Here is a 22,115-nt window from a genome sequence, read left to right as displayed (position 1 = left end):
ACTGTCCCGAGTCGGTTCTTCTACTAATTGATTCAGAAAACAATCTTGAACACATTTAACAAACTCATTTATCCAGCCCTCTAACTGTATGGGTATCCCAATCAATGTGAGGGAAGTTAAAATCTCCCATGATCACTACCTTATGATTCTCTCACATATACGTTTGTTCCTCTAGTTTTCTTGACCCATTTGGTGGTCTGTAATACACCCCTATTAGCACCCTCATGCCTCCTTCACCCCTCAATTCCACCCAAACAGCCTCACTGGACGATCCTATGACTTCCAGCCACCTCATGGCAGTAATGTCCTCCTTAACACGCAGAGCTACTCCTCCCCCTTTTTTTTTTATCCCCTGATCTATCACATCTAAAACAAATGTATCCTGGAACGTTAAGTTGCCAGTCCTGCCCCTCTTGTAGCTGTGACTCACTAATTGCCACAATATCATGACCCCAAGTATTTGTCCACTCTCTCAGCTCATCTACCTTGTTCACTATGCTTCTTGCATTAAAATATATGCATTTCAGAGAATGACCCTCACATACATTCTCTTTTCTACCTTCTGCCCTATTCTCCATCCTACCTTTGTTATCGTTTTTATTCTTATCTAGGTGGCCATACTCCCTGGACACTGCTCTCACCCTCTGTTCCCCACCCCCCTGCCAAACTAGTTTAAACCTTCCCCCACAGCTCTAGCAAATCTGCTTGCCAGCACATTGGCCCCCTCCAGTTCAAGTGGAGTCTGTCCCTTTTGTACAGGTCTGACCTTCCCCAGAAGAGATCCCAATGATCCAAAAATCTTATCCCTTGCCCCCTGCACCATCTCTTTAGCATTCATCCTCCACATCCTCCTATTACTACCCTCACTAGTGCGTGGCACCGGCAGCAATCCAGAGATTACTACCTTGGAGGTCCTGTTTTTTAACTTCCTACCTAATTCCACATAATCCTGTTTCAGGACATCATCCCCACTTCTAGCTAAGTCATTGGTCCCCACATGGACCACGACTTCTGGCTGTTCTCCTTCCCCTTGCAGAATGCTATGTACTCGATCAGAGATATCCCTGACCCTGGCACCAGGGAGGCAACATACCAACCTGGATCCCCGATCTCGTCCCACAAACCTTCTATCTGTCCCTCTGACTAACGAGTCCCCAACTACAAGTATCCTGTTCTTATCCCTCCTTCCCTTCTGAACCTCAGGGGCAGCCCCCGTGCCAGAGACCTGACCCCAACGACTCGTCCCTGATAGGCTGTTCCTCCCAGCAGTATCCAATGCAGAATACATATTGCTGACTGGCACTTCTACAAGGGTACTCTGCACTGGCACTCTCCCTCCTTTCCTCACAGTCACCCAATTCCCTGACTCCTGCCTTCTAGGGGTAACTGTCTCCATGTAACTCCTCTCTATCACTGCCTCTGCTTCCCTTATGATCCTCAGTTCATCCAACTGCAGCTCAAGCTCCTTAACACGGTCAGTCATTATATGCAATTGGATGCACCTTTTGCAGGTGTAGTCGTCAGAAACAGCTGTGCTGTCTCTGATTTCCCACATCCCACAACTGAAGCACTCGACTACCCCAACTGACTCCATTTCTTCCTTTCTTAATATAAATACCCTTCCCACACAAATGGCTCCTTCTCGCCGAAGTCCCTTGAGCCAAAGTCCTAAGACCCCACTCCTTCACTGGGCCACTCATTTACTGCAAATCGATCAATATTTGGGAGTAGACTGACATTTTTGGTAGTGACACAAAAGTTTGAAATGGATAAATGGCAGAGTGGAAAATGACCAAGGTGGAAAAGGGTAAAGAGATTGGAGTTCAGAAAAGTCAGATTTTCAGACCCAATATGAGAAAAGCTTGAGGCAAGGTTTAATGTGTATTGAGGTTTGTTAGAACTGGAAACAAATTGGATTGAGAGGGGAACCTGAAATGTTTAAATGAGCAAAGTCAGTTTGATACCTCCAAATAGAATATTTGTGGGTGGCGCAGACAGCGTAGCAGTTAGTGCAACAGTTTTACAGTGCTAGCAATCAGGACCAGGGTTTGAGTCCCACGCAGTCTGTAAGGAGTTTATACATTCTCCCCATGTCTGCATGAGTTTCCTCCAGGGACTCCTGTTTCCTCTCATGGTTAAATTGTACTGGATATTGTAAGATAATTGGGCGGCATGGGCTCATGGGCTGAAACAGCCTGTAATCGTGCTGAATATCTAAATTAAAAATAAATATAGATATACTGCATGTGAACAAGCCATTCAGAACTTTCTTATTCTAACGTATTTTAAAAGATATTAGAATAGAAAAGTTAGCAAAATGATCACCTAATGTCATTTTGGTTTCTGAATGGCGGAACAGTTGGTGAATATGAGCTGCAATGTACTAAATTGAAAGTACAAGTCAATTGATTCATGGATTGTTTGTGATACTGATCACAGTTGCGGCACCTTGGAGTAGTCCTAAAGAAAACCAACTAGAACAGTGTGAATAGAAAGGTGAACAATAGTATTAAAAGGGAACTACCAAGATATGGATGAAGGAGAATGATTGGTATGACCACTTCTGAGATCATTTGGCAGATGCGGTCTAGTACCTTGGAAGGTGAAGGTAAGAGTGATGTGAAATTGGAATAGTGATTATAGAATTGGGAATGTTTGGCAAAGAGGGAAAACAGATGTGCAAGCTGTTCTGACATTATTAGAAAACATATTGAGGCAATATCCAGTTAAAAAGAGACTAGTAAAAATGCAATACTGGAAAAACTCATCAGGTCAAACAGTGAACATTATCTTTTCTTCTTCTTTCTTCTTTCTTTGGCTTGGCTTCGCGGACGAAGATTCATGGAGGGGTCAAAAGTCCACGTCAGCTGCAGGCTCGTTTGTGGCTGACAAGTCCGATGCAGGACAGGCAGACACGGTTGCAGCAGCCGCAGGGGAAAACTGGTTGGTTGGGGCTGGGTGCTGGGTTTTTCCTCCTTTGCCTTTTGTCAGTGAGGTGGGCTCTGCGGTCTTCTTCAAAGGAGGTTGCTGCCCGCCAAACTGTGAGGCGCCAAGATGCACGGTTTGAGGCGATATCAGCCCACTGGCGGTGGTCAATGTGGCAGGCACCAAGAGATTTCTTCAGGCAGTCCTTGCACCTCTTCTTTGGTGCACCTCTGTAACGGTGGCCAGTGGAGAGCTCGCCACATAACACGATCTTGGGAACATTATATAGCAAAGATAAAGATACGTACCAACATTTCGGGCTTGAGCCCTTCATCGAGGTATCTTTATCTTTGCTGAATAAAATACACTGTTTGACCAGCTAGTTTCTTCAGAATGTGTTTTTACTTCAACCACAGTGTCTGCAGATTTTAATGTTTTACTTCTTAAAAAGGGTCTAGTATATCTAGTGGCTTAGGAGAATGGCTGGAGGCTTAAATTAAACCAACTAAAGCCAAATTATACTTCAATCCTTCTGAAATTTCTACTTTTATTTGATCAAATTAATTGTGCTTTGATTTTTTTTTTTACAGAATCGAACAGATAGTCAATGCCAGCATCGATGGCTAAAGGTTCTGAATCCAGAGCTTGTGAAAGGTCCATGGACAAAGGAAGAAGACCAGAAGGTAATGATGTGCAAATACATTAAATATAAAAGCTTGTATTGGTAATGAAAGGTTTGTTTTATGTAATTCCATTACGGTAAAGTTGGTTACTTCTGTTAAAATAGTTCTGCTTAATCTAGTCTCGGTGGGCTTGGATTTATGTACCCCACGTGGTGGCATTCTCTTGACCAACAATTCTCCATTTTTTTTTGATATTGCCCTATTAGGATTTTGCTCTAAGTTTATGGAGTCCCCTTTCCTGTGAAGCAGACCAGTTTAGTTGGTTTCTTACTGACTACATAAAAAAATTAATGTGTGAGGTGAAAACAAGGCTTTTACTTTGAGCGTAACAACTGTGACTTGTAAAGGTAAAAGTTCCATTATTGTCATGTAATACTACATTTAGAATGTAACATACCTGAAATTCTTTAACTTTTGTCTACCGTAAGACAGACAGGGAGTCGCCACTTTGTCCAGCGCCCCTCCCACAAGGAGCTTTCAAATTGCAGCACTGGGTAGCCCTCCTGGAACCCAGGTGAGATTACCAGATTGTGTGTGCCTCCTGCACCTTTTAAATAGCAGCCTAACCTACCTGTTAAATGGCTAACCCGATGATTTAAGAGAGATCTCGCCCCAACGATGACGTTATACAGCCAGAGGGAATCCCTATTCCCTGTAATATTTCTATTCCCCTTTTTGCTTAAAGTTCCAGTGACCAGGTGAGCCATCTCCCCTTTCAAATAAGCAGAGGAGGACACCCGGGTAAGTTTTACTGGGTTCCCTGACCACCTCACTTCACCAGTCCATTGTCTATGCAGAATTTAAGGCATCTGTCATCATTTCAGTGCCCAAGAGAGTGACAGTAGCTGGACTAAATGACTACTGTCCTGCGATACTGGCCTCCACTATCATGAAGTGCTTTGAACGACTGGTAATGGAGCACATCAAAGCACATGTACCATCAACAGTGGACACAATAGTTTGCCTTTCGGCAAAACTGATCCAGGTACTTTGCAATAGCCCACCCTCCACTCCATCCTGACTCATCTAGAGAATGATGCCTCGTGCCAGGCTGTTGTTCATTGAAGTAAAACACGAAAGACATCGTGATCGAAGTAACAACACAATGGTCGAGAAACTCAGCAGGTCAAACACTATACTTTATATAACAAAGTTAAAGATATGTAACCAACATTTTGGCCTTGAGACCTTCATCAAGGTATATCAGGTATGGAAAGACTGAATTAAATGTTCAATTACAAAAAGCTGCAAGATTAACAAATTGATCTTTGATTCCTGTTTTGTTTAGGTAATTGAATTAGTGCAGAAATATGGGCCAAAACGTTGGTCGTTGATTGCTAGGCATCTAAAAGGGAGACTTGGCAAGCAGTGCCGTGAGCGCTGGCACAATCACCTCAATCCTGAGGTTAAGAAATCTTCTTGGACCGAAGAGGAGGACAAGGTTATTTATGAAGCACACAAGGTCCTTGGTAATCGATGGGCTGAGATTGCAAAGCTGCTGCCTGGGAGGCAAGTGTTCTAGTTCTTCATGAGATTTGAAGATTATAATTAATAGTCTAGCTGTTATCCTTTCACTTTGTTTTCTGTTGGATTTGAAATTAGGAGTTGAAGGATCCACGTTGTCTACAAGGTCTGTTTGTTGATATTTTCAGGTGTCTGGCATGATGTCACTGCTCAGTCTCCATGTGCTGTCACTGTTGCACTGAGGCTCATGTTTGATAAATACTTTTCAATGAATAGATGTAAGCTTTCCCAAAGTGATAAAATGGCAGAGACCAGAAACAGGGAATACATTTAGAAACATTGTGCAAGGCAAAGGAAGAAATGACTATAGGAAAATACTTGTCCATAAGCATGAGTTTGGAAATAGAAGCATTGAAAGCAACAGCACAGAAAACAGACCATTCAGCCCCTCTAATCTATGCTGACCATCTCCCTAGTTCCACTGACCTGCTCCCTTTCCATAACCCTCCAGGCCTCTCCCTTCCATATACCTATCCAATTTACTCTTAAAACACACAATCGAGCCCTCATTCACCACATCAGATGACACCTCATTCCACGCTCCCACCACTCTGAGTGAATAACTTCCCTCTAATATTCCTCCTAAACTTTTCACCCTTCAGCTTAAAACTATGAGCTCTCGTATTTATCTCCCTCAATCTAAGTGGAAAAAGGCCTATTTGCATCCATTCTGTCTATACCTCTCATAATCTTGTAAACTTCTATCAAATCTCCCCTCATTATTCTTCACTCCAAGGAATGTCCTGTTTAATCTTTCCCTGTAACTCAATTGAAGACCTGGCAACATCCTAGTAAATCTTCTCTGCACTCTTTCAATCTTATTGATAGCTCTCCTGTAGTTAGGCGACCAGAATTGCACATAATATTCCAAATTTGGCCTCGCCAATGTCTTAAACAACTTCAACAGAACATTCCAACTCATATGCAATACTTCCATTTATGAAGGCCAATATGCCAAAAGCTTTCTTAACAACCCTATCTACATTTGATGCCACTTTCAAGGAATTATGTATCTGTATTTCCAGATTCCTTTTTGTTCTTCCGCTCTCCTCAGGTGCCCTATCATTTACTACCTCTTACCTTGGTTTGCCCTTTCAAAATGCATCACCTCACACTTTCCACATTAAACTCTATCTGCTATTTTTTGGCCCATTCTCCTAGCTGGTCCAGATCCCTCTGCAAGCTTTGAAAATCTTCCTCACTGTCCACAACGCCTCCTATCTTTGTGTCGTCAGCAAACTTGCTGATTTATTTCACCTCATGATCATCCAGATCATTGATATAGACAACAAACAACAATGGTCCCAACACGGATCCCTGAGGCACACCACTAGTCACGGCCCTCCAATCTGAGAAGTAACCATCCACTACCACTCTCTGTTTTCTCCCACACAGCCAATTTTGAATCCAGTTTACAGGCTCTCCTTGAATACCTAGTGTCATAACCTTCTGAACTAACTTCCCATGAGGGACCTTGTCAAAGGCTTTACTAAAGTCCATGTAGACAATAGCCACAGCTTTTCCTTCATCTACCTTCTTGGTAACCTTGAAAAACTTTAAGATTTGTTAAGCACGACCTACCATGCACAAAGCTATGCTGACCATCTTTAATCAGTCCATGACTGTCCAAATACCTATATATCCTGTCTCTTCGAACTCCTTCCAAAAATTTACCCACTACTGACATCAGGCTCACTGACCTACAATTACCTGGTTTATTTTTGGAGACCTTTTTAAACAACAGGACAACATGAGCGACCTTACAATCCTCTTGCACCTCACCTGTGGCTAAGGACATTTTGGATATATCAGCCAGGGCCCCTGAAATTTCTACACTACTCTCCCTCAAGGTCCAATGGAATATTAGGCCCTGATGATTTATCTACCTTTATTTGCTGTAAGGCAGCAAGCACCTCTTCCTCCTTGATCTCCATCTATTCCATGTCTCTTGTTTGTTTTCCTTCCTTCCTTGTGAACTATGCCAGTTTCCTGAGTAAATATTGATGCAAAAAAAACTGGTTAAGATTTGCTCCTCACATAGATGACCACTCTGATCCTCTCGGGGACCAATTTTGTCCCTTACTATCATTTTACTCTTTATTGATTATATTATTTGTATTTTAAAATCAACATGATATTAATCAATTCGACACCGTGAGCAGGAAAGGGCTTTGGCAAATACTAGAGCGCATCGGATGTCCCCCAAAGTTCCTCAACATGATTATCCAACTGCACGAAAACCAACAAGGTCGGGTCAGATACAGCAATGAGCTCTCTGAACCCTTCTCCATTAACAATGGCGTGAAGCAAGGCTGTGTTCTCGCACCAACCCTCTTTTCAATCTTCTTCAGCATGATGCTGAACCAAGCCATGAAAGACCCCAACAATGAAGACGCTGTTTACATCCGGTACCGCACGGATGGCAGTCTCTTCAATCTGAGGCGCCTGCAAGCTCACACCAAGACACAAGAGAAACTTGTCCGTGAACTACTCTTTGCAGATGATGCCGCTTTAGTTGCCCATTCAGAGCCAGCTCTTCAGCGCTTGACGTCCTGCTTTGCGGAAACTGCCAAAATGTTTGGCCTGGAAGTCAGCCTGAAGAAAACTGAGGTCCTCCATCAGCCAGCTCCCCACCATGACTACCAGCCCCCCCACATCTCCATCGGGCACACAAAACTCAAAACGGTCAACCAGTTTACCTATCTCGGCTGCACCATTTCATCAGATGCAAGGATCGACAATGAGATAGACAACAGACTCGCCAAGGCAAATAGCGCCTTTGGAAGACTACACAAAAGAGTCTGGAAAAACAACCAACTGAAAAACCTCACAAAGATAAGCGTATACAGAGCAGTTGTCATACCCACACTCCTGTTCGGCTCCGAATCATGGGTCCTCTACCGGCACCACCTACGGCTCCTAGAACGCTTCCACCAGCGTTGTCTCCGCTCCATCCTCAACATCCATTGGAGCGCTCACACCCCTAACGTCGAGGTACTCGAGATGGCAGAGGTCGACAGCATCGAGTCCACGCTGCTGAAGATCCAGCTGCGCTGGATGGGTCACGTCTCCAGAATGGAGGACCATCGCCTTCCCAAGATCGTATTATATGGCGAGCTCTCCACTGGCCACCGTGACAGAGGTGCACCAAAGAAAAGGTACAAGGACTGCCTAAAGAAATCTCTTGGTGCCTGCCACATTGACCACCGCCAGTGGGCTGATAACGCCTCAAACCGTGCATCTTGGCGCCTCACAGTTTGGCGGGCAGCAGCCTCCTTTGAAGAAGACCGCAGAGCCCACCTCACTGACAAAAGGCAAAGGAGGAAAAACCCAACACCCAACCCCAACCAACCAATTTTCCCTTGCAACCGCTGCAATCGTGTCTGCCTGTCCCGCATCGGACTGGTCAGCCACAAACGAGCCTGCAGCTGACGTGGACTTTTTTACCCCCTCCATAAATCTTCGTCCGCGAAGCCAAGCCAAAGAAGAAAGAAAGAAAAGAAACATAATCTTATCATTCAATGCAGGGGGCCTGAGGGCAGGAGTGTGGGGGTGGGGGGGAAGGCATCACTAAGAATCTACATCTTCGTGTTGGTGCTTCTAAGCCTCATTTTAGGTCTTCGTGTTGACTCCAAATTTTTAGAAAAACATTTAATTTTATTTCCTAAGGTTATAAGTAATTTTCTCCATGGGAATACAAGCATATATTTCTGCTTTCCAAAAAGTCATATCTCAATGGGAATCCGATTTCCATGATGAGCAAAGCTGGTCTGACTTGTGTCACGACAGCATGACCAATGCTATTACTGTCAGATGTAGATTGATGCAATACAATTTTTTTTTACACCAACTACATCTTATGCCAAAAAAAATTACACATATTAAAATCAGAAATATCAGATGAATGTTTTGGATGTGGCAAAGAAACAGGAACCTTTTTGCATTCAACCTGATTTGGGAAATCTTTTAGAATAAATCACTAAGATTTGACTTATTCAGATACCGGAATTGTTTATATTGGGAAATATAGCAGATGTAAGACCTAAAATGAGGCTTAGAAGCACCAATTAGAATTTGTAAAGACCGCTTTGGCGGTGGCCAGGAAGTGTATAACTATCCTTTTAATATACTTGTAGAAACCCTTAGGGTTTACCTTCATATTATCTGCCAGAGCAACTTCATGTCTTCTTTTTGATTTCTTTCTTGAGTATTTTCTTGCTTTTTTTTTGTAATCTTGTTAAAAATGTAAAATAAAAGAAAGCAGGTAAGGGCTGTTAAGACCTCAAGACTAAATTGGTTTAATGACCTCCATTTCTTTTTAAGGGTGGGTAATGTATCCATCCTGAACTTAAATCTGTTAGATAAATCTACAGGAGCTTGCATTGTGTACCTCCTTAACAAATCTCCTTTTTACCAAGTAAATTCTGACAGTTAAACGATGCAAGAAATAACAATAGAATAGCTAAAGTTTGTTTAGATTGGGTGGTTTTAATGGGCACATTAATCAGGAAGAGAAGCTGAGCGAAGTATGGTAATGTATAGTCTCAATCATGGGTCCCAGACTGCAATATTGACTGACCATTTCTCTCCATGGGTGCTCCCTGACCCATTTAGACCCTCAGCTTTTATTTATTCATACTAGAATACAGGGTAGTTTAGAAAGATAATTCCAGAGTTTTGGGTCACAGCAGCTGAAAAAACTGCTGCAAATGATAGCATTGAATTTTAAAGTAAGACGTACACAAAAATCATTGTATTTAGATGCACCCAAATGTGAATTTTACTTGTGAAAAGTAAGGATATTTTCCAAAATAGGAAATTGGTCAGAAGAATTTGTGGAATCAATCTACCAACATTATATCACCCATTAACTTGAGACTATTCCTGAATATAAAGGGTCAGATGTCCATACCATTTTTAGCATTGATTGGGAGTTTGTCCTCTGGGATATAGAAAAATTGCAGGAGATTGGGTTTCAAGAAATCCAGGCTTCTCTTTTGTTTTTTCACGGTTCCTTGTGTGCCAAGATTTTTGTTGACAAAAAAAAATGGACAAAAATGAAGTTGTGTCGTCTTAGTATTTGATCTTTTTCCTTAACAATTCAATGCACTGTGGAATACTTGGATAACATTTTAAAACAAAAATGTTCAACTCTTATCAAATCTGAGTGACCTGTTCTTCTGTCTAATGTAGCAAAACTTGAGTAATAATATTAAATGAATATTTTTAATAACAGGACAGACAATGCTGTGAAAAACCACTGGAACTCTACAATGAAGAGGAAGGTGGAGATTGAGGGCTACTTGCAAGATGGTAACCAGAATATGCCAATGTTTTTAGTTACTCGTCCAGAGGATGGTGAAATCCAGTGTTTCAGAATCACCATGACACAAGTTTGTATTTTTCATTGAGGAACTTTGCAAGTTTCAAGCTTTATTAACTTTTGTTCGTGTTAATAACTGTGATGTTATGGCAATCTGCTCAATGGGCATATTTTAAATAATTCTTTGATATAATGACGTTGTAAAATCAGAATTGAAGACCAGCTTTTACTATTTTCTTAATTTTCAAAATAATATCCTGATTTATTAGGTTCTTTCTTTACACAGCCTCTACATAGGTTATTCAAAATTACTTCTAGTGCCTGAACAATGTTTGTTGGAGGCTAGGATTATGATGAGAACTTCCTTATTCTTTGAATAATGCTTTGATATTTTTATTCACTGCAGAGAGAGATGTGTCCACTAAAAGTGTTACCGATGCACTAAATTAGTATTTCTGAACTGGTGGCCTGAGGGAGCACTGGTGGACTGTGGATTTGTTACAAATTTGCATGTCATTGATAAACCCACAGTACCAATTGAGCAGATCATCTCAAATTCTATGGTTTCTGTCTGAAATAGGATGCAATTTCCTGGTTGAGAGGAATGTTGTAAAGGATTAAATAATTTCCTTGCATTGAAAAGCAAATCACACTTTTTTCTTGTTTCAGCCACTTTTAAAGCAAGCACCTGTCACCGTGGAAGAAGTTTCACAAACTGCTTCTGTTACAATAAAGCAGGTTAGATTGAAATGTGAAGAATTTTTTGAGTTTCAATTAAATGCAAGATTTCAGTTCTAAGATATTTGTGTCTTAAATTATGCATGTACAATTAAGGATATGGAAAATGCTGAACATAATATTTTCCACATGCTTAATTCTAATATGCAGATGTGATTGCAAGATCCTACAATGGGATGATAGAAACTGGTGACAAATATGGAAAGGCAACAGATCCGTTATATGGATTTGATAGAGATCTGTGGTACACGCAACTTTGTATCATATAGGGATTATGTTTTGGTGTTGGAGAAGAAGAAAGAAAAGAGTCAGTGCGTGTACATTTTCATGAAGCTGAAGGATTGTAATTCTCTGAACCACTTTGAATTTAAGCTTCAGTTACTATGGTACCTAATTGTTTTTGAAAAGTGATCAAAAAAAAAAAGCTCATTATTCTAAAATAATGAAGAAAATGGTATCGATGGATAAACAGAGTTAATGTTTCAGGCCCAGACATTAGAACTTGGTTTAAGGGGGTATTTGGGTGTAAAATCCTTTTATATTTACACTTCACTGTACAGTTGTCACAGAATTAGTTCTTGCAAATTTATCTAAAAACTTTTCTCCCCATTCTCCTCTTCCCCACCCCTTCTGATGACAGGAGGACAATTTAGCCAGTTGGTTGGGCAGTCTTCTTACAGATAACTCCATACACTGTGATAATGGATTATCAGGTACTTCTGAAACTCAGCAAGAGCAGTCCACTTCCGATCAATCCCAGGAACCTAATCAATCCACAGAAGAGGCATCGAACAGTATGTTGTTGATTGTGGAATGTGGGGGAATATTTTCTTCACAGATCGCTCCTGAATTCTCAGAACCTCTGGAATTGATCAAAAGTGTAAGTGCTTTGGAAGTTGCTTCTCTTAAGTTGAAAATATTTCTACCCTTACTTTTTCCACTTTTTAAGCACAGGGAAGCCAGAATATATATATATATATTTTAGCTATAAATTATATATTAAAAAAAATTTGCAGCACTTGTTTAAAGAATAAATTCAAGATTCAATTCATTGTCGTAATAAAAACAGTGACATATTACATGATATTGTCTTTTGTTTGCTGTAAAGCAGAAAGATTCACTATCAGCAGAAACTTCCTGAAACACCCCTGACAGTAAGAAAAAGAAGCAAAAGAGAGATTCTTTCTCCCCCTCCCCCGCAGGAGTCAGTGTCAATGGATTTGCCTCCAGCACTCCCTCAGCCACATGGAGTCCAGTACAAACCATCGGCAGCCCAGGTTCCAGATCCGAACCTCAGACACGATCAGGAACCCCTCAGTGCCCTCTCAAATCCTGGTTCTGATACCTGGTACCTCTTCAGCCAGTCTCCAGCATTCTGGTGCCTTGTGTGAGTTCCTTGACTGTCGTCTGCAGCAGCCCACAGCCTCTGTGGGTTCCTCTCCTTGAGTCACCAATAGACTGCCTCCTGTGTGTTCCTCAGCCATAGAATCCCTCACTGGTCCGTCCCCTTGGTCACTGTCCCATGGGTCGTCTCCTCTGCTTCTCCTTCCCAAATGGGGTGTGGTCCCCCTGTTTTCTGGTGCCCTACACCATTTCCCCCAGAGTCTCCAACCCCTTGTGGTTTCTGAGAAATATAGGCTTTGCCATCTTAGTTCAGACCCCATGGGATAAATGACCTGTGGAAAATGATGTGGATTCTATTATTTGTGTGAATTGTCTAGTTAATTATTGTGTGCTTATTGAAAGTAATTGGTTCAGTTTAGCATTCAAATGATCAAAGTCATTTTTAACAGCCCCTGTTGTAGATTGCAGTCCAAACATAGAAAATGAAAGTTTCTCGTGTACTTTGATAATTACCATCCTAACATGAGTTGCCACAGCCTCAAATCTTTTTTCAAAAAATTTTAATTCTATAGAGGATGGAACAAACATGCCATTGTTGCATGATTTTAATAAGGAAGGATTGAGGTTCACTCTTTGTTTACCACATTTCCTGGAATAACTCCTTCCATTCCCCCTCCCCACCCCCATCCCTGGAATCAGAACCAATATGTTGTTGCAGTCAAAGATAATGAAGAATTATTTTCTGTCTTGTCAGCTCAGTCAAATGTTGAGGATGTGGAGGGTTTCCTTTTCTTTTGAACTCAGAAACGAACTGAGAAGTGATGGTGTTGATGGGTTAATGGGAAAGGGGATTGATTTTTGCCTTTTACTCAGCATGCCCTCAAATCATACTTCAACTTTTTAAAAAAAATCCTTATTTTATCGATAAGGATAGGATCAGGTTTGAGGTTATCAAATTTCCCCTCAATCCAGCAGCTCTTCATAATATCTCAGTAATGCTTTAGTGGTGAAGAAATTCAGGGGCGGGATTTACTTTTGGTTATTATTTTGTATCATTTCTTGGGCTGTATTTTCTTAAAGCTCAATGTTGGATGTGTTTGGCCATTTACAGAACTTTTGGTTGAGGATAGGGATCTAGATCACAGCAATTGGAGAGAGTATGCAAGGCATGTTATTTACTTCACAAAAGTTGAACATTTTGTATACACTTCCCAATAGTAAGTAAATTAAGTTCTTATACTGGAATTGCAAATATGTAGACTGGTTTGCCTGTTGTTAACCATGTTCTTTTGTTTCAAATACGCTCATTAATCTTGTATTTTTCAATGTCCTTGTTACTTTTGTAACAAAAAATTCTAAGAATGGGCCCCAAAATGTCATAAATTGAAACTTTCTATCTTTGATATTATATCTAATTTTCTCTAAACTTAAATAGGACATTAAATCATATAAAGCGCTGTGCTTGAGCAGGGGATAAGTCATCTTTCCATTTCAATAAAGTTGCTCGTCTGGCTATCAACGTGGTAAAAGCTAAAACTTTTTCCTGAGACACTAATATAAGTTTATCTGAAACACGAGAAAAACTGAACAAAGCAATTAACAGGCAAGGTTCCGAATTAATCCTAAGAATCGTTGATAAAGTTTTGAAAATGTCTTTCCAGAATCTCTAAATTTGGGTACTCCCAAAACGAATGAATCAGGGAAGTTTCAAAAAGTTTACATTTCCAACATAATGGATCAATATCTGCATAAAAACGAGATTATTTAAGTTTGGACATATGAATGTACCACCTTAAATTGTAATAAGCAGTGTCTTGCACAAACTGTGGTGTCATTAATCAAGCTGAGAGTAGAATATGAATCTTCTGAGAATGTTATGTTCAAATCTTGTTCCCAATCGATCTAAGGGATCTGAATTTAAATCCAATAAATTATTATAAATTGTGTAATCCATCATGAAAATAAACCATACATTTTTAAAAAAATAAATAATTTTAGTGTTGGAAATTCATGGAAAATCCAAAAGTTATTTGAAATTGTGTGACCTGACTATCAACTGTTTAGTATACTCCATTAACGTTCACTCATGTTTAAACATCATTAATATCTGCAGTACGGAAAGAGAAGGCATTACAATATGAAATGTCTTCCCTTCTAAGTTTATCTAATAAAAACTGTATTTGATTGATGCTGTTTTAATTCCCAACTATTGAGACACCACTGAGATGAGTGGGCACTTTCTCTCCTTCCATCCTTCATGTGTCCATTTTGAAGTGTGATGTTGCTTTTCAGGATTTTGCACAATTATCCTTCTGACTTCAAGAATATGAATGTGATAGTACAGATCTATCACCAATGTATATAGTGTATATAGTTACAGTATCTAGACTGTGCGATTGGCTGAGAGCTAAGCCATGCCTACTGTCTGGGCCTTCAAGGGTTATGTCCCTAGCCAGGTTGGATCATTCCAGACTGGTCGGCCACCTGTGAAGAGATCCTGTCTTTCGCTAATAAAAGCCTTGGTTTGGATCAACAAGTCTTTGATTCTTTCGACGAGCTCTACAATGAAATGATTTTGGTTCATTCAAATTTTAATTCTTGAGCCTGAGAGAAAGTGTTTAATGTTAATTTTGCCTGTTTTTCAGGATCCAGATGCATGGTCCGATCTATCTTGCTTTGAATTAGCGGAAGATATCATCAAGCCTACACCAGCTGTGCCCGCAAAACAGAATTTGACCGAATATCGCATTGATGCAAATACCATCTCTGATCTGAGCAAAAGTGCAAAGAAGGGTGAACTCATCCCTGTGATTGCCTCTCAAGTTTCAGGAAGTTTCAGTACTCCTCCAACGATCCTGCGGCGCAGGAGAAAAACGAAAATTACTCTTTCACCAGCGGGTGAAAGCAATTTGAGTAATAGTTTTACAATCATTGAAAGAAGTGCCAGCAGTAGCATGACCCCAAAAAGTACTCCAGTGAAGACCTTGCCTTTCTCGCCATCACAGGTAATGTTGCTGGCAAAGGAAAGTAGGAAACTAGATATATGGTGGGTCCATAGAAAACGGCTAGCTGGGATGTCCATCTCGACGCGCAGTCTGCACCTGCTTTCCCAAGACTACCTCCAATTAGACTCGCCGTGCTTGCGTTAATTTTGATTTTCTGCGGTACTATATTTCAATGGAGCCCGTCGCTGATGAGCAATTAGGGGGTGCTGCTTATTTTGTGAATATTGGTAACCACTGCCATTGGAGAAAGATTACATTTTAAATTTTGATTCTGCTTTCTTGATATTAGTTAATTTAATATTAACATGTTTTGTGCATGTAGTTCAAGTTTCAGGTGTGAAAATTGGATTGAATAAAACTATTTATTTTATAGTTTTTGAACTTCTGGACCCAACAAGACAGTCTTGATATAGAGGACCCATCTCTTACCTCCACACCAGTGTGTAGTCAGAAAATTATTGTTACAGCCCCTCTTCAACGAGACTACACACCCAAAGTTCAGAAGGAGAACTCCGTGTAAGTAAATCAACCAAGGTATCAGCTCTTTTTATTTTGCTAGATTAAATAATAAATTGGTTGATTTAAATTTTGTGAATTATCCAGCACATTTAGTGATAATTCTGTTAATTTATTTAGTTGTCTTTTGAAACAAAGATGGTATTTTGCAGACTGGAAGGGTTTTGCTTTACTCAATCAACCTTTGATTCAGAAAGCCCCTTCTGCAACTGCTTAAAGGTTCACTTTTGTGAAGTGCGTTGGGTAAATTCAGCTGGGAAATTTCTATCTGTAACTACACCTAAATTACAAGACTGCTGAATCTAGCCTAAAGTATTATTTGATTTTCTTGTATCCTGAAAGCTTGAGACTTAACCAGGAATAGGAATGAAATAGTATATACAAGGGTTTTCCTCTGTTCGGTTCATTTTATTTTCTGAAGTTCCAAACCATCTCCTTTTAAAGTACATTGATGTCAATTCCTGATCTCTTCCAGAATGGGATATTGTAATTATTGTTGCTGTTCGGTTTTACTCTAATTCTGCTTTAGCATGGTCCATTTTTGAAAAGAGACCAAAGAGAAGTCCGAAGTAAGACACTAAAGTCTACAAACACAGTGGTTGAATTAAAAACAATGCTGGAGAAGGCCAGCAGGTCACATAGTATACTTTATATAGCAAAGATAAAGGGCTCAAGCCCAAAACATTGGTTTGTATTTTCGCTATTGTAATGTGCGCCGAAAGAACCAAAGACTTGTTGATCCAAACCAAGGCTTTTATTAACTAAAAGTTTGGAGCATATCACAAGTAGGTCGACCAGTCCAGAATGACCTGGTCTGGCTAGGAGCAATCCTTTAAGACTTACCAGTAGGTGTGGCTACACTCTCAGCCAATCACAGTCATCCTACACAACCATCTGTACATATGTACATATACATATTGGTGATAGAATCTGTACTATCACAGCTATATAAAGTAGGCTGGCCAGCTGAGTTTCTCCATTTAAGAAGTCCAATGACTCCCAAAGGTTATTTGACTACATCTTCACTTCCTGTAGGAACTATTACATATGTATGGTTAAGTATCCTGTATTGTAAATAGTTTTCTTTTGTTGGTCTTTACATGAAGCAAAAAGGCTCATCTTAATAGATGGAAGGTTCCAAAAAAAAGTTTGTTTACTGATTATTGAATAAAATAGTATTCAGAATTTACATATTGTGTAAACAAAATGTTGAGCAGTATTTAGTTCACAAATACAGTTTAATTCAACCCAAGTTGAATAGCTTTGAGAATAAAAGTCCTTATAACCTGCTTGTTGGTTTTTTGGCAGCATTTGCAACTGTTTGTGCACCTACTTTCTGGAAGTTTAGGTTGTTGGAACTAACATTTCTCATGTGAAATATATTTCTAAGTGTGACGATAAGAAATTAAAGCAGGTTAAAGCTTCTCTTGAAACAGATGCTATATTTGTTTGATTTCAGAAACCTCAACAATGAGGAAATTCTCATAATCAAATGTTTCTAAAGTGCTCCAGGCATGTAATAGATTTCAATCTTTGTAGGTGAGAGAATATGAAGTGTCATGTACTATTTCTGTTACTGACTTGTGTAGATTTCGAACACCCAGAAGTCGCAGATCTCTTTTGGACAGTACACCAAGGACACCTACACCATTCAAAAATGGAGTGGACAAATGTGGAATAGTAAAGCCTCATGTATGTATGGTTTAATTTAGCAAAAATAAACCTCGTATTACCTGTATGTTCAAGTCATGTGTTGCAATTGTTTACCTCTCCTGACATTAGCACCCAACACCTCAATTTGAAGAGGATTTAAAAGAAAGTTTGAAGAGGATTTTGCAAGAAGACGAAACTCAATTACTAAAGAGAAAGCAACATGGGGTTAGTTCTTGTATTTAGTCATTTTTTCAATGTAATTGTTTATTCATCCACATTTTAATTAGATTTTTAAATTTATGTTGACAATTAACAGTTATGCATAAAAATTTTATTATTCATTTCTTATAAGGTTACTTGTATTAGGAGCTTAAATTATTCAGTACAAGAATAGATTTCTTTATAGAGCCCCCTTTTTGATTGATAGCACTAACAGAAGATCATCTTGCTTTTCTTGTGCTTTAGAACTTTTGAGATGAGGAGAGAATGCTACAAAGTTGTCAAATAAGTAAATAGGTGGATGAACAACATGTCCTAGTTTGGAAAACTATGGTTGAGTAAACAGTCATTTGAAGGAAAGCATCAAATAATTCCTTACATTTAACTTGTCTTCTGAAAGTCACCATTGCAGCTTGAAGCCAAAGAAATGTAAGCATTGAAGTAGGCCCTTTGGTCATCATGCTTAAATGTCTTCCTCAGCTAGTCCCACTTGTTCCTCTAGAACTTCCTTTCCATAAACCCTGACCATCATTTTTCTTTTTTTAAACCTGGTTTATCAGTAGAAAAAGTAAGGGTGTTGCTGAATTGTTCTGCAGGTTACATGAAGAAATTCTGGGGGTGTTGTCGATCAAGGATTGGCTCTGATTCTAGCCCTTCACCAAGGAAAAATATTGAAAATGCTGGAAATATTCAGTCAGTCAGGCAGCATCTGTGAAAGGCTCATTTGTCTTGTACAATATATTTTTTTTTAAAAATGGGACATTTTATAATTGTAACTGGAAGATGAATGTTGATTTATTAGACCCATCTTCGATAATAGGGTCTCTGCTTGATGTATGTAATGTTTAAAATTTTGTCAGGAAGGCAATGTTTATGAAACCTCACTGGAGCTCAATATTCACTCTCTAGTTACATAGGCCACTTATGAAGAAAGTGCGGAAATCTCTTGCTTTGGACATTTTGGAAAGGGATGGGAGTAATTCAAATCAGTCTACAAGCACAGTCAATATGGCCACACAGGTAATTTGCACATGTACAGTTTTGCCATAAAAATCCATTTAACTTTAACTAGTGACATTTTAAATTTTGAAATAAAATTGACTGCTAGAAGAATCTGAAGTAATCCTCCAGAACCAGTGTGTATTCTTAACCCTTTGGACTCTGGCCATTTTTAACCTTTCATAATATATACTCTAGACCAGGTTGATGGGTAAACTACAGTATGAACTCCAATACAAACCAGCTGGTGGTTGGGTTCAAAACCAGTTCCTGAAAACCAGAACACAGAATCCAAAGGATTGTAAATGGTTTATTTTAGACCTGTCACAAGCAGTTGCAGAGCAGATTTGAGAACGAGGTACAAATGGTTTGCTCTCAAGATTTGACCTTTGGGTAGTGGCAATAAACAGAAAAAATTAATCAAACAATTTAACTATGGTTTCACTCAATGCTACACGAGAGTAAAAATTGGTGGATTGTTATTCAATTTTCAGAGAAGAGGAATGAAAATCTTCAACTTGGAGTTCCAATATTATCACAGAACTTCTTGCAAGCATTTCTCAACATATCAGTCTAAGGCCCACTCTGTGATATTTTTATTTAATTTATTTTTTATGTACATAAAACCTGCCCTGAATTTGTTTTTCTTTTGTGTAGAAAGCACAGGTTTCACTTTATGGGACAAGCACCAGGAAGAGAGGAGAACTTTTCTGTTAGGACTGGCTCCATTGTGAGCTGAGACCAGTGCCTTGGAAAAAAAACAAATAATTATGATTGTAAATTGATTTTTAAAATAAAGAAGGGGTGGGGAAAACACCAAAATATGAAAAGAGATTAAGGAAGAACAAGGCTGTAGAACGAAGTGATTTGCTATTTGAAAGAAAGCTGAGGAGATGGGAAAGCAATGTAGTTAGATTTGTGTTCAGTTCATCACTAGTGACATCCACATGTGTCTTAAATGGGAAAATGGAGGGGAAAGGTAGTTAAAGGATGAAGACGATCTAAATTCATAAACTTTTGCAATAAATAATTAAATCAGGTTTTGTGTTTACATAATTATGTAATTGAAGTTGCTAAATGACTGGTGGGGAAGTGCAATGAAGTTTTTTTCAACAGATTCTTCAGTTAAGGGATTGTCTATGTAGAGGACAAGACTTATTTTCTGCAGAGTTCTGAAAAATATTAGGTGAATCAATGAGACTTGAGGCAGAATATATGGACCCCTTTAGACATTATCCTCGTATCCCACAGCTCCCATCAGTTACAAAGATGGATTGAGGTAGAAAGCCTGTCCTGTTTATTGATTGATGAAGTAGGCTTGAAGACTCAAATGGTGCAATGTGCTTTTCTGTTCCAATAGAATGATTTCTGGGGAAGGCGGGGGTATTGACTTTAGGAAGCTAAATTGATTTTTTTCAAATTGAAAACCTTTCCCAACATCAGGTTTATGGTGCACTTGTTTCTCCTAGAAGCAAAGACAAGATTTCTTATCAAGAACTTTGAACAACTCTTCAAGTAAAAATGATGACACTCTGGACAGAGGTTTTATTATACCCAATCAAGAGAGGAGTTTTTCTTCTAAACATGCTGATCTAGAAACACCACAATGGGTAAGTTTAATTAATTGGAACTACATCCATCGAAGTGTCAGAAATTGATAACAAATTTCCATGATGTGTAATCCAACATCCTGTTGTCTTGTAATTGTGTTTTGATCCATTGATTTTAATCTGTCAGTGCCTTTGATTTATTTTTGACCCTCCTGTCATAGCATTCTTTTTGATTCAGTATTTGATGATACAATGAAGGCATTCTACTTTAAATAGTCTTGCAATATGACAAGCAGCATTCAAATTTAAAAAAAAAAAAAAAAATTTTAGCTGAGTCCTGGTTGTCTTTCCTAAAATTTTATTTCAGCCACAAGGAATTCTGTCCTCAAATTATATCAATGAAAATCATCCAGATTTGCAATATTATGGGAGTGCATAAAACATAACATATATTCTTGTTTACTGGAGTTTATTGTTCAAAATTTAACACTAGAAATTTTTTTTGGCAGTAGGTACAATGATATTGGATATTCAGAATAATAATATCTTGCCTACATTCACTAATCTGTTTGCCTTCTTGATGTTTGTAGATGAGTAGTGCTTGGGAAGCAGTAGCCTGTGGAAGAACAAAGGATCAGCTTATAATGACTGAGAAAGCCAGAACATATTTAAATGCATTTAAATCTACACACACTTCCAGGACTTTGATTTTATAATTCTGTGAGATACTCTAATGGACTACATATTCTAGTCAAAAGGATTATCTAGTGGAATTCAAGCAATCAAAATGTTTTGTGTGCATCCATGAAATGTGAGATCACCTTGAAGTTCCAATGGTGGTTTCTTCCTCACTTATTCAAAGACTCATTTAAAAAGAAAAGCAACTATTCGATTTCATAAATGTACAAGTTTAGCATGATGTGTATTTGTGCATTTTTTTTAAACAAAAATCTGGCCGTAACAATTTTATGTTGACCTCAAACTCTGCCTTTCATCAGAACACTTCATTGCCAAAGAGGATAATTTGTGTTTGATGTGACTGAGGTGGTTTCTTCATTAATGCCTTAACATGCTGGTTGTTGCAGCTTTGTTTCCAAGGTGACTACTTGGAGAAGATTTAATCAAAACTAATGTGAACATTCTGAGCATCTCACCAATTCACCATGGAATGGACAAATTACCTCTTGGAACAATTTTCATTTTAGAACTCTGTGTGCCAAAAGACGTACAATTTTTTTGGAATGTTTATTTTTCATTACTTTATCGAAGAATAGAGAAAGTACTTTGCTCATAAAGAGGTATTTGAGTTCTAAATCTTTTTCTAAATTATCCTGATTGACCTTTTACAAAGTGCAACTTTGATTGTCATTGATCTGCCCTTCCGACTTGTTAATGTTATGATTTTTAAATAAAAACAAAGATGTAGATATCTATTAACTTCCATTTGGTGCTTTTTTAATGTTAACATAAATTTTTATAAATTTTATAAATTAAACCTGAAAGTTAATATTCCAGAATTAACTCCATATTTTTATGATTTATAAATAAGAAATTAATGCAGAGCAGCACCCATTAAAATCAGTTAATGTAGACTTTTCCCACATTATTTTTTCCACTCAACCATTATTAAGCCAGT

General features: G+C 38.9%; 1 protein-coding gene across 4 annotated transcripts in view; it reads left to right on the top strand.

Moving 5' to 3' along the window:
• The window catches only part of mybl2b (v-myb avian myeloblastosis viral oncogene homolog-like 2b), a 41,217-nt gene extending 19,315 nt beyond the window's left edge, over positions 1-21,902 (top strand). For 2 of the 4 annotated variants that reach the window (XM_069888164.1, XM_069888166.1), the window contains exons 4-15: positions 3,516-3,608; positions 4,897-5,117; positions 10,369-10,525; positions 11,125-11,193; positions 11,834-12,073; positions 15,183-15,542; positions 15,916-16,058; positions 17,648-17,750; positions 17,841-17,936; positions 18,840-18,950; positions 20,399-20,539; positions 21,070-21,902. In XM_069888164.1, the coding sequence (XP_069744265.1) occupies positions 3,516-3,608; positions 4,897-5,117; positions 10,369-10,525; positions 11,125-11,193; positions 11,834-12,073; positions 15,183-15,542; positions 15,916-16,058; positions 17,648-17,750; positions 17,841-17,936; positions 18,840-18,950; positions 20,399-20,539; positions 21,070-21,195 (1,860 nt within the window). In that variant the 3' untranslated portion in view covers positions 21,196-21,902. Of the gene's footprint in view, positions 1-3,515; positions 3,609-4,896; positions 5,118-10,368; positions 10,526-11,124; positions 11,194-11,833; positions 12,074-15,182; positions 15,543-15,915; positions 16,059-17,647; positions 17,751-17,840; positions 17,937-18,176; positions 18,349-18,839; positions 18,951-20,398; positions 20,540-21,069 lie in introns of those variants that run through there. The other 2 variants (XM_069888165.1, XM_069888167.1) reach the window with 2 other exon arrangements.
• The last annotated feature ends 213 nt before the right edge of the window (positions 21,903-22,115 follow it).

The sequence above is a fragment of the Narcine bancroftii genome, chromosome 6 (assembly GCF_036971445.1).
Source record: "Narcine bancroftii isolate sNarBan1 chromosome 6, sNarBan1.hap1, whole genome shotgun sequence".
Classification (NCBI taxonomy): Eukaryota; Metazoa; Chordata; class Chondrichthyes; order Torpediniformes; family Narcinidae; genus Narcine; species Narcine bancroftii.
This window is presented reverse-complemented; position numbering and strand designations above follow the sequence as displayed.